The sequence below is a fragment of the Haplochromis burtoni genome, unplaced genomic scaffold (assembly GCF_018398535.1).
Source record: "Haplochromis burtoni strain Fernald_Lab_line unplaced genomic scaffold, NCSU_Asbu1 Contig_35, whole genome shotgun sequence".
Taxonomy (NCBI): Eukaryota; Metazoa; Chordata; class Actinopteri; order Cichliformes; family Cichlidae; genus Haplochromis; species Haplochromis burtoni.
The window spans coordinates 238,659-249,419 of NW_024582396.1; the positions used below are offsets into that span (position 1 = coordinate 238,659).

General features: G+C 43.5%; 1 protein-coding gene and 1 long non-coding RNA gene across 2 annotated transcripts in view; one reads left to right on the plus strand and one right to left on the minus strand.

Annotated features, from left to right (window-relative positions):
- Positions 1–8,110, plus strand: part of maml3 (mastermind-like transcriptional coactivator 3) — a 130,811-nt gene extending 122,701 nt beyond the window's left edge. Inside the window, exons 5-6 of the mRNA XM_005919144.3 lie at positions 1,605–1,683; positions 3,053–8,110. Of these exons, the coding sequence (XP_005919206.2) occupies positions 1,605–1,683; positions 3,053–4,125 (1,152 nt within the window). The 3' untranslated portion in view covers positions 4,126–8,110. The remainder of the gene's footprint in view (positions 1–1,604; positions 1,684–3,052) is intronic.
- A 1,060-nt stretch (positions 8,111–9,170) lies between these two features.
- LOC121814304 lies at positions 9,171–10,439 on the minus strand. The gene is made up of 3 exons (XR_006054263.1): positions 9,659–10,439; positions 9,440–9,584; positions 9,171–9,357 (listed from the first exon to the last, which is right to left on the minus strand). It is a non-coding gene; the product is annotated as an uncharacterized LOC121814304 (long non-coding RNA).
- Between the last annotated feature and the right edge of the window lie 322 nt (positions 10,440–10,761).

The following is a 10,761-nucleotide window of genomic DNA, read 5'->3' on the forward strand; positions in this document are numbered from 1 at the left end:
TATATATATATCTGTCTGAACTCAACTGTTCTGATATCTTCTTCTGCTGTGCCCAATGCTGTTTACCCAACACATCTTCCCAAAGCACCAAATCACAAAAGCAGTTGCCTTAAGAGGCTTTATGTTGTAAGGTAAAGACCCTACAATAATGAGGCGAAAATCCCAACAATCAAAGGACCTTTGAGCAAGCACTTGGCAACAGTGGGAAGGAAAAACTTCCTTTTAACAGGAAGAAACCTAGGATCAGGGAGGGGCGGCCTCTCTCAGGTAGAGGCGGCCTCTCCTGAGCCTGGGTGAATTTGTTTAGGATGAGGGGAGGAAGAGAGGACAAAGACACACTGTGGAAGAGAACTGGAGATTAATATTAACTAATGATGAAATGCAGAGTAGGGCTGCAGCTTAAACAGATTATTTTGGTAGTTGACTAATCTGCCAATTTTCTTTAATTAGTCGATTAGTCAATGATTACTTGTCTCTTATCTCCACTTCCTGTGGGCAAACTTCCTGTTCTAGGCTCCAGTGACTCACCTGCTTAAGTCTGCCCACCTGTGATTAGCACCCTGTTGTCTCGTCCCACAGCAAATGAAAATAATGACCTAGGAAACACATGAATTTGAAAATAATCAAATGTATTTTTAACATTAAAAATGAAATAAATAAAAATATTGGGTAAAACAAGTTAAAATGCTAGTATTTAAACAAAAAAATAACGTGCAAATAGGAAACAAAAAATGGCTTCTGCCCATAAGTTTAAATAAAGCTTCAAATTAAATCAGAAAGATTTTGTGCCCTGATATTGCAGTATAACAGAGAGTGGGTTCAGGGTCACCTGATCTGGACCTAACTATATGTTTTATCAAAAAAGAAAGTTTTAAGCCTAATCTTGAAAGTACAGAGGGTGTCTGTCTCAAATCCAAACTGGGAGCTGGTTCCACAGAGAGGGGGCCTGAAAGCTGAAGGCTCGGCCTCCCATTCTGCTTTTAAATGCTCGAGGAATGCTGCAGTCTCAGAGCGAATATGAACTCTTTAAGATAAGATGGAGCCTGATTATTCGAGACCTTGTATGTGAGGTCGCCGCTGTTCCCAGCATCTATAGAACTTCATCAAACTTTAACTGTATCAGTATTGTGGAATATCGGTGCCTGATCTTGACAGTATGAACAACTGTCTCAAGTCTCACTGCCTCACTGTACCGGAACCCTTATTGTACCTGGACTTAACTAACATCTACTGTAACAAGCATCTGTCTGTTCTCAGCTACATCTGTCTCTACCTTAAAATCTCCTTCATCAAACATTTGTGTACCTACATCTTTATATTATTTACTTTTGGCTGTTATTGGCTCTTTAAGAGCAGGCATGGGTCCAGCTCAAGTGGCCATTAGAGGAAGTGCAGCTTTTAGCACTTTACCACATTGGCTTCAATCCGGCTATAGAGGAGCAAAAGAAAAGTTCTTCTGCTAAACTATTCGTACTGTCAAGTGTGATTCTGTTCTTCTGTGTATCTCACGCCCTAATGATACAAAATTCATGAAATAGGTATGAGCAGCTGTAACACGCTTTCAGCATACTTGCTTAACAACTTCCATCTGTCTGTGTCTGCAGCTCCAGCAGCAGCAACATCTCCCCAGACAAATCGGCCAGGGCCAGAGGAATCCATATCCCCAAGTCAATCAGTACCAAGGTGAGACACATGAGCACGTGCGTTCATGTCACCTGTGCAGCAATGCACACACGGCATGCGCCTGCGCAAGAATGGCTGCACCCCACAAGATTTTCTCACACATTATTATTTATTGGAAAATTATGGATTTAGCACCCAGATGGTTATGTGTGTGTGTGGGGGGTGGCTACAATTACACACGCATGTTTTGTCAGCAACAAGTATGGTATACATGGTGGCGCTCCAAGACATTTAGGGACGTAACAGATTTTGCAGTTCATTCGGTGCCACGTTCACAGACAGATATGTATGCAAACAACAGCACTGACCAAACATCACCCTGAAACCAAGCCTCGTCCTTTCTGTCTGTCTCTGTCAGATACATCAGTTGGTGCTCAGATGCTCTCCAGCCTCTCTCTCTCTCCTCCTCTCTCCGGGAAAAGAAATACAAAATAAAAAAATAAAAAATTCTGCTCTGCCTGTTACCACGGCAACTTGTCTGTCCTGGATCCCCCAGAGTTCCGGTGAAGTCGGAGAGATGGATGAGAGCAGGGGAAGTGGGAGAGAATGGGAGGAGGAGTGAGAGCGGGGTGGCTGGCAAGTAGAGGAAAAGGTAGATGGTTCGGTGGGTAGAAGGAGAGGTTGAACGGAGAGATGAGATGATGAAGAGACAAAGAAAATACAGAGGAAGCGACAGAGAGAGAGGAGGAGAATGAGGAAGAGAGTCAGGCTGAAAAACCATTTATAGCCATCAGTGTCTGCAAATGAAAGAGATAATATGGAGAGGAAGAGGAAGCTCCGGTGTGAAACTCCGGCCTACAGATATACACATTAACTCAGCTGTCCTGCAGTGTATCTGTGATTGTGCTCATATCACCTACAAATCTCACAGTTGATATATTTGTGATCTGTGAAGTATATAGACAGTTACCTGCAACTCTACTCACTTCCTACTTACTGGAGTGAGTGATCCTCTTCATTCTCGCTCCTCTGTTACATTTTCAGCCTGAGCTGTGAGGTGTGGGGTGGGATTAGTGGAATGATGTCAGAAGTGGGTTTATTATAGGATTTAAAGCCATTTCCACGCTAGCAGACCTCCTCAGCTCAGCTGCTTCTGAGCATCTAATAGCAAAAAGTAGAGGAGTGAGATGCTTCAGTGTGTTTAGTTTTATTTTGGTGGGGTAGGGTTTGGGCCAAATTGGATGGGAAGCATTCGTTTCCAGAGTAAAGGGGCTGTCCTGCAACATAAATCTTTGCCTCAGCAATGACTTATTAGAGCCGTCTTATGGCCTTTGGTTCATTTAAGTGGCTCTACTGTGTAAGCTCTCAGATTTTCCCCTACAACTATTTCCTCATCTGTTTGCTAACTCCTCTTATTTTCCACTCCTAGGTACCCCTCAGGCTCTCCAGAACATTCGGGCTACTCGCCTCCTGCAGCAGCCGCAAACTCAGCAGCAGATGGTCCAGATGAGTTCTGTTCAGGCCCAGGGTGGTTCTGTGGGGCCCCAAACTGACATGGGACTACCCTACAGTAACCAGGGATCCAACCAGGGTTCCCTGTATGGGCTCAACCCCTCCATGAGCCAAATGATCCACCAGCAGCAGCACCAGAGCCAAAGCGTCCAAGCCTCCATGGGTCTTCCGCCACAGCACAACCCCACCGGAGGGCCACCCCGGCAGGCAGGTGCGGGTCCTGGAGTCGGAGGTATGCCTGGAGGACCCGGAGGTGGTGGAGCTGGAGGTTATGGAGGGCAAGGGATGTTAATGAACTCCATGACCCAACAACCTCTTAAAGGACCTCCTAATGCCAAAGCTCAAACACAGAGACTGCAGAGCATGCTGGGAGGAGGCGGTGGGGGAATGGCAGCAAGTGGCTGGCCGCAGCAGCAAGGACAGAGTCTGCAGGCCATGGGGGGTGGAGTTGGAAGGACTACAGGAGGAGGGGGAGGAGATATGGTGGGGTTCAGCTCTGCCCAGGGTTATGGGATGCAGCCGGGTCAACCCCCACGCATGGCTAAACAACACTTTCAAGGCCCGGGACAAGGGATGGGCCAGGGGATGGACCCCAGGTTGGGCAACCCAGCTGCGGGTATGGCTGGCCCAATGATGGGCCCTCACATGGGTGGTCAGCCAAGGACCAACCAACCCCGCCCTATGGTTATGAACCAGGGAATGAACCAGGGGGTGATGGGCCAGGGAATAACTGGGATGGGGGGTTTCGTGCCAGGCCCTGGGGGGCCAGGATTAGGGGCAAGTGGAGGTGGAGGAGGTGGATCTTACGGACCAGGGGCGGTCGGGGTTGGAGGTCAGCCGCAGGGCTACCAGAGGACAGCCAATCAGGACATGTCATCCTATGGATACGGGGGCGGGCCCTCAGGCGGAGGAGCCTTCGGATTGGGCGACGGCTCGGGGGCAGAGCTGGACTCAAGTGACGGTTGGATGGAGGAGTTTTTCTCGAGCTAATAGCCAACGGGGAAAGTTGTTACTGGATGAAATAAAAACGTTTAAAGTTGGACAAATTTTAAAATCTGAGAAAGTAAAACAAAAACGATAACATGACGTGGACTGGCATGTTTTTGTTTTGTAAAACATGAGCAAGATTATAAATGAGTTCCTGTGTTACGTTTTGTGCGTATGTATGTGTGTGTGTGATGGAGAGAGCTATCATTTTGTCTTGTGCATATTAATGAAAAACCAATATAGAGATTAAGAAGTGTGTTTCCTAATTTTCCCTTTTTTTCTCTATGGAATAAATTTTCTTCAGTGTTTGAAAGCGAGGCCCATTCACGCAGCAGCGCTTTGAGCCCGAGCTTCAGCAGGGGCTGATTGGAAACTGTAGACTGATGAAGGGGAAGCAAGACTTGTTCTCAAGACAGCAATTTATTTGTGTTTGTGTGTTTGTGCCACCCTGATCAGTGCTTCAGATCTCTCAACTACGCGAGGAGCTGAAGGGAGTAGAAAGCACTCTCAACGCTCCCATTCCTCCTCTTAGATTTGAGCCCCCCCCTCGTACAGACACACAAACACACACACTCACAAATCTCATTCCCTCACGCTCCTTCACTCTGTTCCTTTCACTTGATTTCCCTCTCATCCTCCATTCCTCTCTCCTCCCGTCTTTCCCACCCTCTCTCCAGAGACTCGTTCCTCGCTCTCAACGCTCCTTTCTCTGTTTAAACTGTGCACATCACAACAGAACAAATGATGCTCCTCTATTGTGCCACGCAGGCTCGCTCTGCCCTCTAGTGCTTTTGCTAGGCAACCGACCTGAGTGGCATTTTTATTTAATTTTTTTAAAGGGGGGTTGTGGTTCATTTCCTGTGTTGTGTCGCTGTGGTTGCACATGTAGACAAAGACAAAGGCAGTAAAAAGCTGAGAAAAGGAGGAGAGATTAGGCAGCTAAAGCAAGCACACGTAGACAACAACAAACAGACAAACAAGCGTCAGCCCGGGAGGATGTGCAGATGTGTGAGAGGCAGCAAACAGAACTAATATTAGGCTACACATTAAACCTTCTGTCTGCGTGACACAAACCACATCGCATGCATCAGGCAGACAGAAACGATCGCTGGGCACTGAATGTATTCAAGCACCACAAGTGACTTCTTCTTCTTAAAGAGACGAGAAAAAAAAGCTCATTGAAAAGCCGCCCGCGGTGATTTATTTTGTCGCTGTGTTTTTCTTTTACAGTGAATCTGGTAGTTTGTCAATTACACACAGAAAAGAAAGTTTAAATTAGTTTTTGCTGAGCTTTGTTTCTTAGTTCGTCATCTTTTGAAAATCTGTTTGGTAAAAAATCTGTGGCTCAGCTTGTCGTCACTCACCGTAGCCCTGCTTTACATCGTGGCTTCTCTCAGCTGTAAAACGCCCTCGTTTCAAACTATAACTGTGCTATACTGTAACACTACTGTGAAAAAATACAAGTCGGGCCCTTCTGGCGCTTTACAAGGAAAATGAACCACTGCTAAGCCTTGAGTTTGTTTTAAAGAGAGAGAGAGAAGCTTCAGATAGCCTTTAAGGGACAGCTCACCCCAAAGATAAAACTCTCATACTTTTCATCAGGTGTGCAGTTTTATTTGTCCTTCGTCCGGTCAGCTGCAGAGATTTCAACCTTCACTTAAGTGTAATGGAAATAAATTGCATTGCAGAAATCATGATCTGGTTACTCAGAAAACATCCACAAACCATGTGCTTTACCAAACTACAGCCACCAACAACATCAATGTGCAGAAGTAAGAGTGTAACTACCAATGATGAGAAGCTTGTACAATAGTAGTGATGGAGTTGAGTGTCAGTGCTAACTACACACTTCTATTGGCTGTAATTCAGTATAAAGAAAGAAAATCTGTTGGTTTTGAAGTCCTAATCTTGGCTTGTGGCCACGACTCTGAAGGTTTTTCTGACCCAAATATGACTCTATTGGTATGAGACAGTGGACTGCTAAGCTATGAGCTCACACTTGCATGCTTGGTTAGGAAACCGCATCATTAAACTGTACAGGTGCACTGCACATCCACAGGTACCTGCTAGTTAGTGCCAACTAACAGATTTAGCATGCGAGCATTTTACTCATCAAAACTGAAGCATGGGTTGCTCCAAAAGACACCGAATGGTGAGAGGTCCAGTTCAGTGACCCCAATTGGCATTTCTGAGGCTGATCAGCCAGCCATCATCTGTTGCTATCAAAGTTACCATGGGATGGGTGTAACATATAACAAAACTATACCCACTGCACAGGTGATATAAAGGGGTAAGTTATCTCTAGAGATCAATGCCATGTTTGTTTAGCACCAGGGTGTAAACATGTTTAATTCTGCTGTAAAGCTGGGCATTTTAACATGGGAGTCTATGGGGACGGAATCATATTTGAAGGCAGCCTCAAGTGGCCACTAGAGGAACTGCAACTTTAATTATCATTATTATTATTTATTTTACACACGATTTATGTGATGGTTGGAGTAACCGTTTCATGATTCGTAGAATAAAAATATTTGCAAAAAGTGCTGTTTCATAGAGATGAATAAAGAAAACTGGAGGCTGAAGGAAAAACATATAAAATGAAGGCTGGGGTGATCAGGCCCTTTAAAGTGTGACAGCAGTTAGTATCGAGATAATCAGTGCTTCCACTGAAGTTAGTGTCTCCCTTCCCTCTCGACTTCCTCTGCCCTGATGTGTGCATAATGAATATGTGTCAAAAAGGTTTTATTACTGTACTTGTTGGTAACATCTTACATCTCTAACGCTTTAAAAGATGAATGAAAGCGTGTCTGCATTACTTTGTATTTAGCTCATCAGAGTGAAAGTGTGGAGGACGATGCTGTAATCAACAAAACCAAAAAAGCCTTCTTCTCTGTAAACTAACTCCTTGTCATCATCTGTTCTCATGGTTGTTGGTGTTGTATAATCCAACCCTTTAAATACGAACTTTAACCACCACGCCCGTCGTCCTGTAAGCGCCGCTGTGTTTGGCAGCACCCGCGAATGAATTTCTCTACTTTTTTGGGGGGTTTCTGTCACCTTTGGGGAGTCCTCCATCTCACTGTATGGAGACTGAATGTCAAGAATGGGCGGATATGTAGGGTTTTTATAGCATTCCCGAGTTTTACCAGGGGGAGCACGGTCACAAATTTAAAACCCTCTCGGTCGTTGAGCCTGATTCGTGTAGGAAAAGCAGCGGAGCGCCCAAACCTGCGGGGGCTCCAATGCTCATGCTTCCAAAAGTTTGATGCCAGTCCAGGCAGGCTCATAAATCACATGTTAGAGGCAGTTTGTGGGAAAACACCCAAGGATTACAAGTCCAACGCGGAGGCAGGAAGCTATAGAAACATGTGTGGGTCAGTGTTAAGGTCACAGCCAAAGTGAGGCTGCGTGACCTGGTTTGAAATCCCTTCAGGAAGAGAAAGGAAGCTTCCTCCAAATATCATTATGTACCGGGACCAAGTCTGTAGACAACATTTTAACGAAAACTGTTGTTATTGATGTTCTTTGTTTTATTTTATTTTTTTTTACTGGTGCTGACATATATGTGATTATGAGAAAAAAAACTATATAAAAGATAATGGCTATTTGTAAATATGTTTTTACAGGTTTAAATACATCAGATAATACAGTCTCTACTCTGTAAAGAATTTACTGTTTGTTGGAAAATAGAGAAGTATTTTTATTTTGAAGTTTTTTGGTTTCACTTTTAACCCATCTGAGCTATGCCATTGCACTTCAGACAATGTCTTACTACTAATTTGTATTGTAAACCTCCTCTCTTTTTTGGTATTTTTTTCATTTGTTTTTTCTAGTTTGAGATTTGACTCGGTTCTTAAGCAGTGCTTATTTCTTTTTATCCTGTACAGAATTCTGAAAATGTTAACAAAAGATAATTACAAGAGACTTTTTTTTGTTTGTTTTTTCAAAAAGATAAAATAAAGAGAGACTATTCTCGCTGATCATATTACATGAAAGCTTCTGTTTACACCTGGTTCATTTACATCATTTACACAGCAGCTGTCAACACGTGAAACGTGCACTCACTGGACACTGTTAGGTACACCTGGTTAGTAATGGGATGGACCCACTTTTTTACCTTAGTTCTTAATTGCATTGATTCAACAAGGTGCTGGACAACTTCCTCCGAGGTTTTTGTCCATATTGACATGATGGCGTCTGCAAGCACATCCGTGAGGTTTCTGAACGTCAGCGGGTCACCTTGACCGTGTTAGTATTAGCGTTAACGAGCAGTTGAACAGGTGGCTGGTGAGTGTTTATAAACGTTTACTTGGAATTCACTCAGTATTGCTCCAATCACGTCCAGACTGACCCATTAGGCTAAATTAACTGAACATAAAGGCTCAACTAAACTTTGGGCAACTTTTAGAATCACGTTATCTGAATACAGCTTCACTCTCAGACTGCAGAGATACATACCATCTCTACTTTTAAGGTTAGTCTTCAAACTTGTAGCCTAACCTTGATGGCATGATAAAGTAACCCTGAACCATCCTTTATTTATGCTGCTTTGGCCTCAGGCTCCTGTGAGATTTACCATCATTCACCGAGTCATCCCCATGCATTTATATGCCAGTATTTCTTTGCCATAACTTTGTCTGCTCTCCCTATAGTTGGTGCATGGGTACACTCATATACTCATCTTTTCTGTTGTCTCCTCTCTCTCACCTCCACAGCAGTGGGAGCTGATTGGAGAACAAGCCTGGTTCTGCTGAGGTCTCTTCCTGTTAAAAAGGAGTTTTTCATTCCCACCTTTTGCCATGACTCACTCATAGGCAACTTTCTGATCATTGGGATTCTCTTTGTAGCATTGTATGGCAAGTTTATATTGTAAGCTTTACCTTGCAATATAAAACGCTTGTGCTTGTTATAGATGCAAAAGAATACATGTTCATGCTTTAAAAGATGATAGGAGGTGGTTGGATCGGCTGCACCTATTCCCAAAATTCCAGGAATTATCTTGGAATTATTATAATATAGGTTAACTCCATCCATCCATTGTAATATGACACTATGCTTTTTTTGTCATGCGCCGTGGTGCGCGGGCACGAAAGGATGCAGGCGCAGACTCCGAGCTAACAAAAGACACTTTATTAAAACAACGAAAGGCGACCCGGGGAAAGTAGAGAGCAAAACAGAAACTAAAAATCCGGGGAAACAATGACACGAGGAAGCCGGGATCGGGACGGCGGGGGGCTGCAATAGAAAGGGGAGATGATTACTAGGGAGCCAGGAAGCGGGGAGAACATATCAGGACTGAGTTAGAGTAAGGCCTTACGATAGAACAGAACCGTGGGAGCTCGGGGGGGAAGTGTGGCAGTCCGTGGGGGCAGGAAGTCCGTGGAATGGCGAGTGGGCCAGGTGAGCACCGCGAGATCCAGTTGAGCCGGAGGACAGGCAGGTAGCAGACGCCGAGTAGAAACCTGGACAGAAGTAGGCAGGTTAAACAAAGTTCCAAGCAGGAGAGAATGCACACTTTTCGTGGAAGTCTGGTTACCACTGTGGGGATGACTACGGACTGGCGTGGAGCATCCGTCAGCGCCGGGTTAAGTGGATCTCCGTGTAATCACCGGGATGGAGAGCAGGTGTGCTGGTGATGGCCCAGCCCGGGGGTGTGGCTACCTGAGCATCACGCATTCCACAGACACAGGACCACGGACCATGACATTTTTTTTAACCCTGATATTTTTACATTACTTTTTTTTTTCTTCCACAGATGGGTGAGGACCTGTTGGGTTCTTTGTGTCCTCTTTTGCAATAAAAATTGAAACATCCGGTGAAAAACTAGCTCATGCATTTATTACTTCTCAGATGTTATATGATTTATATTTATTATAATTTAAATCTACTACATATATTCTTCTCACATTGGCTTCACTTGATTTCTTTCCCTGTTAAATTCAGAATTAAATTTAAAATCCTTTTCCTCAGATACAATGTGTTGAATATTCAGGTCCGATCTTATCTTAAAGAACTCACAGCACTGTTTCACCCCAACAGAGCACTTTGCTCTCAGACTGCTGGCTAACTTGTAGTTCCTAGAGTATTTAAAGTAAAATGGCAGGCAGAGCCTTTAGCTTTCACTCAATCTTATTTTATTTTGATACTGCGCCCCTTCATACATTAGTGCACTTCAGAGTGCTTTTCTTTGAACTGACAGTTATAAGCTGGTGATAAGAAAGAGCAAACTTGGCAAAACAAAACAATTAAAGATTAAAAGCCAACATGAAATAAGAAAACATATAAGAAAATCTGCAATCATCAATAAACTAAAAGTAATTTAATAATGTGTTGCTGGAAAAAATAAAAGACAAAAGGATTAAACAAGTGGTAAAATTAAGAAATCCTGCAAATGGATTAAGAAGAGAAATCATTTAAAAAAATCTGCAAAAATTAAAAATAATTGGAAAAAAATGAGTTAAAAATATGAAACATAAAGTATTTTAATATTTTAATATAGTAATGCTGGATAAAATGGATTCAGACTGATAAAAAGCCAGAAAATAATAATTTAAATATAAACCTGACAGAAATGAGAAGGTAAAAGTAATTTATATAACAGGGGATCAAACATCTGGCCCAGATGTTCAAACCAGCCCA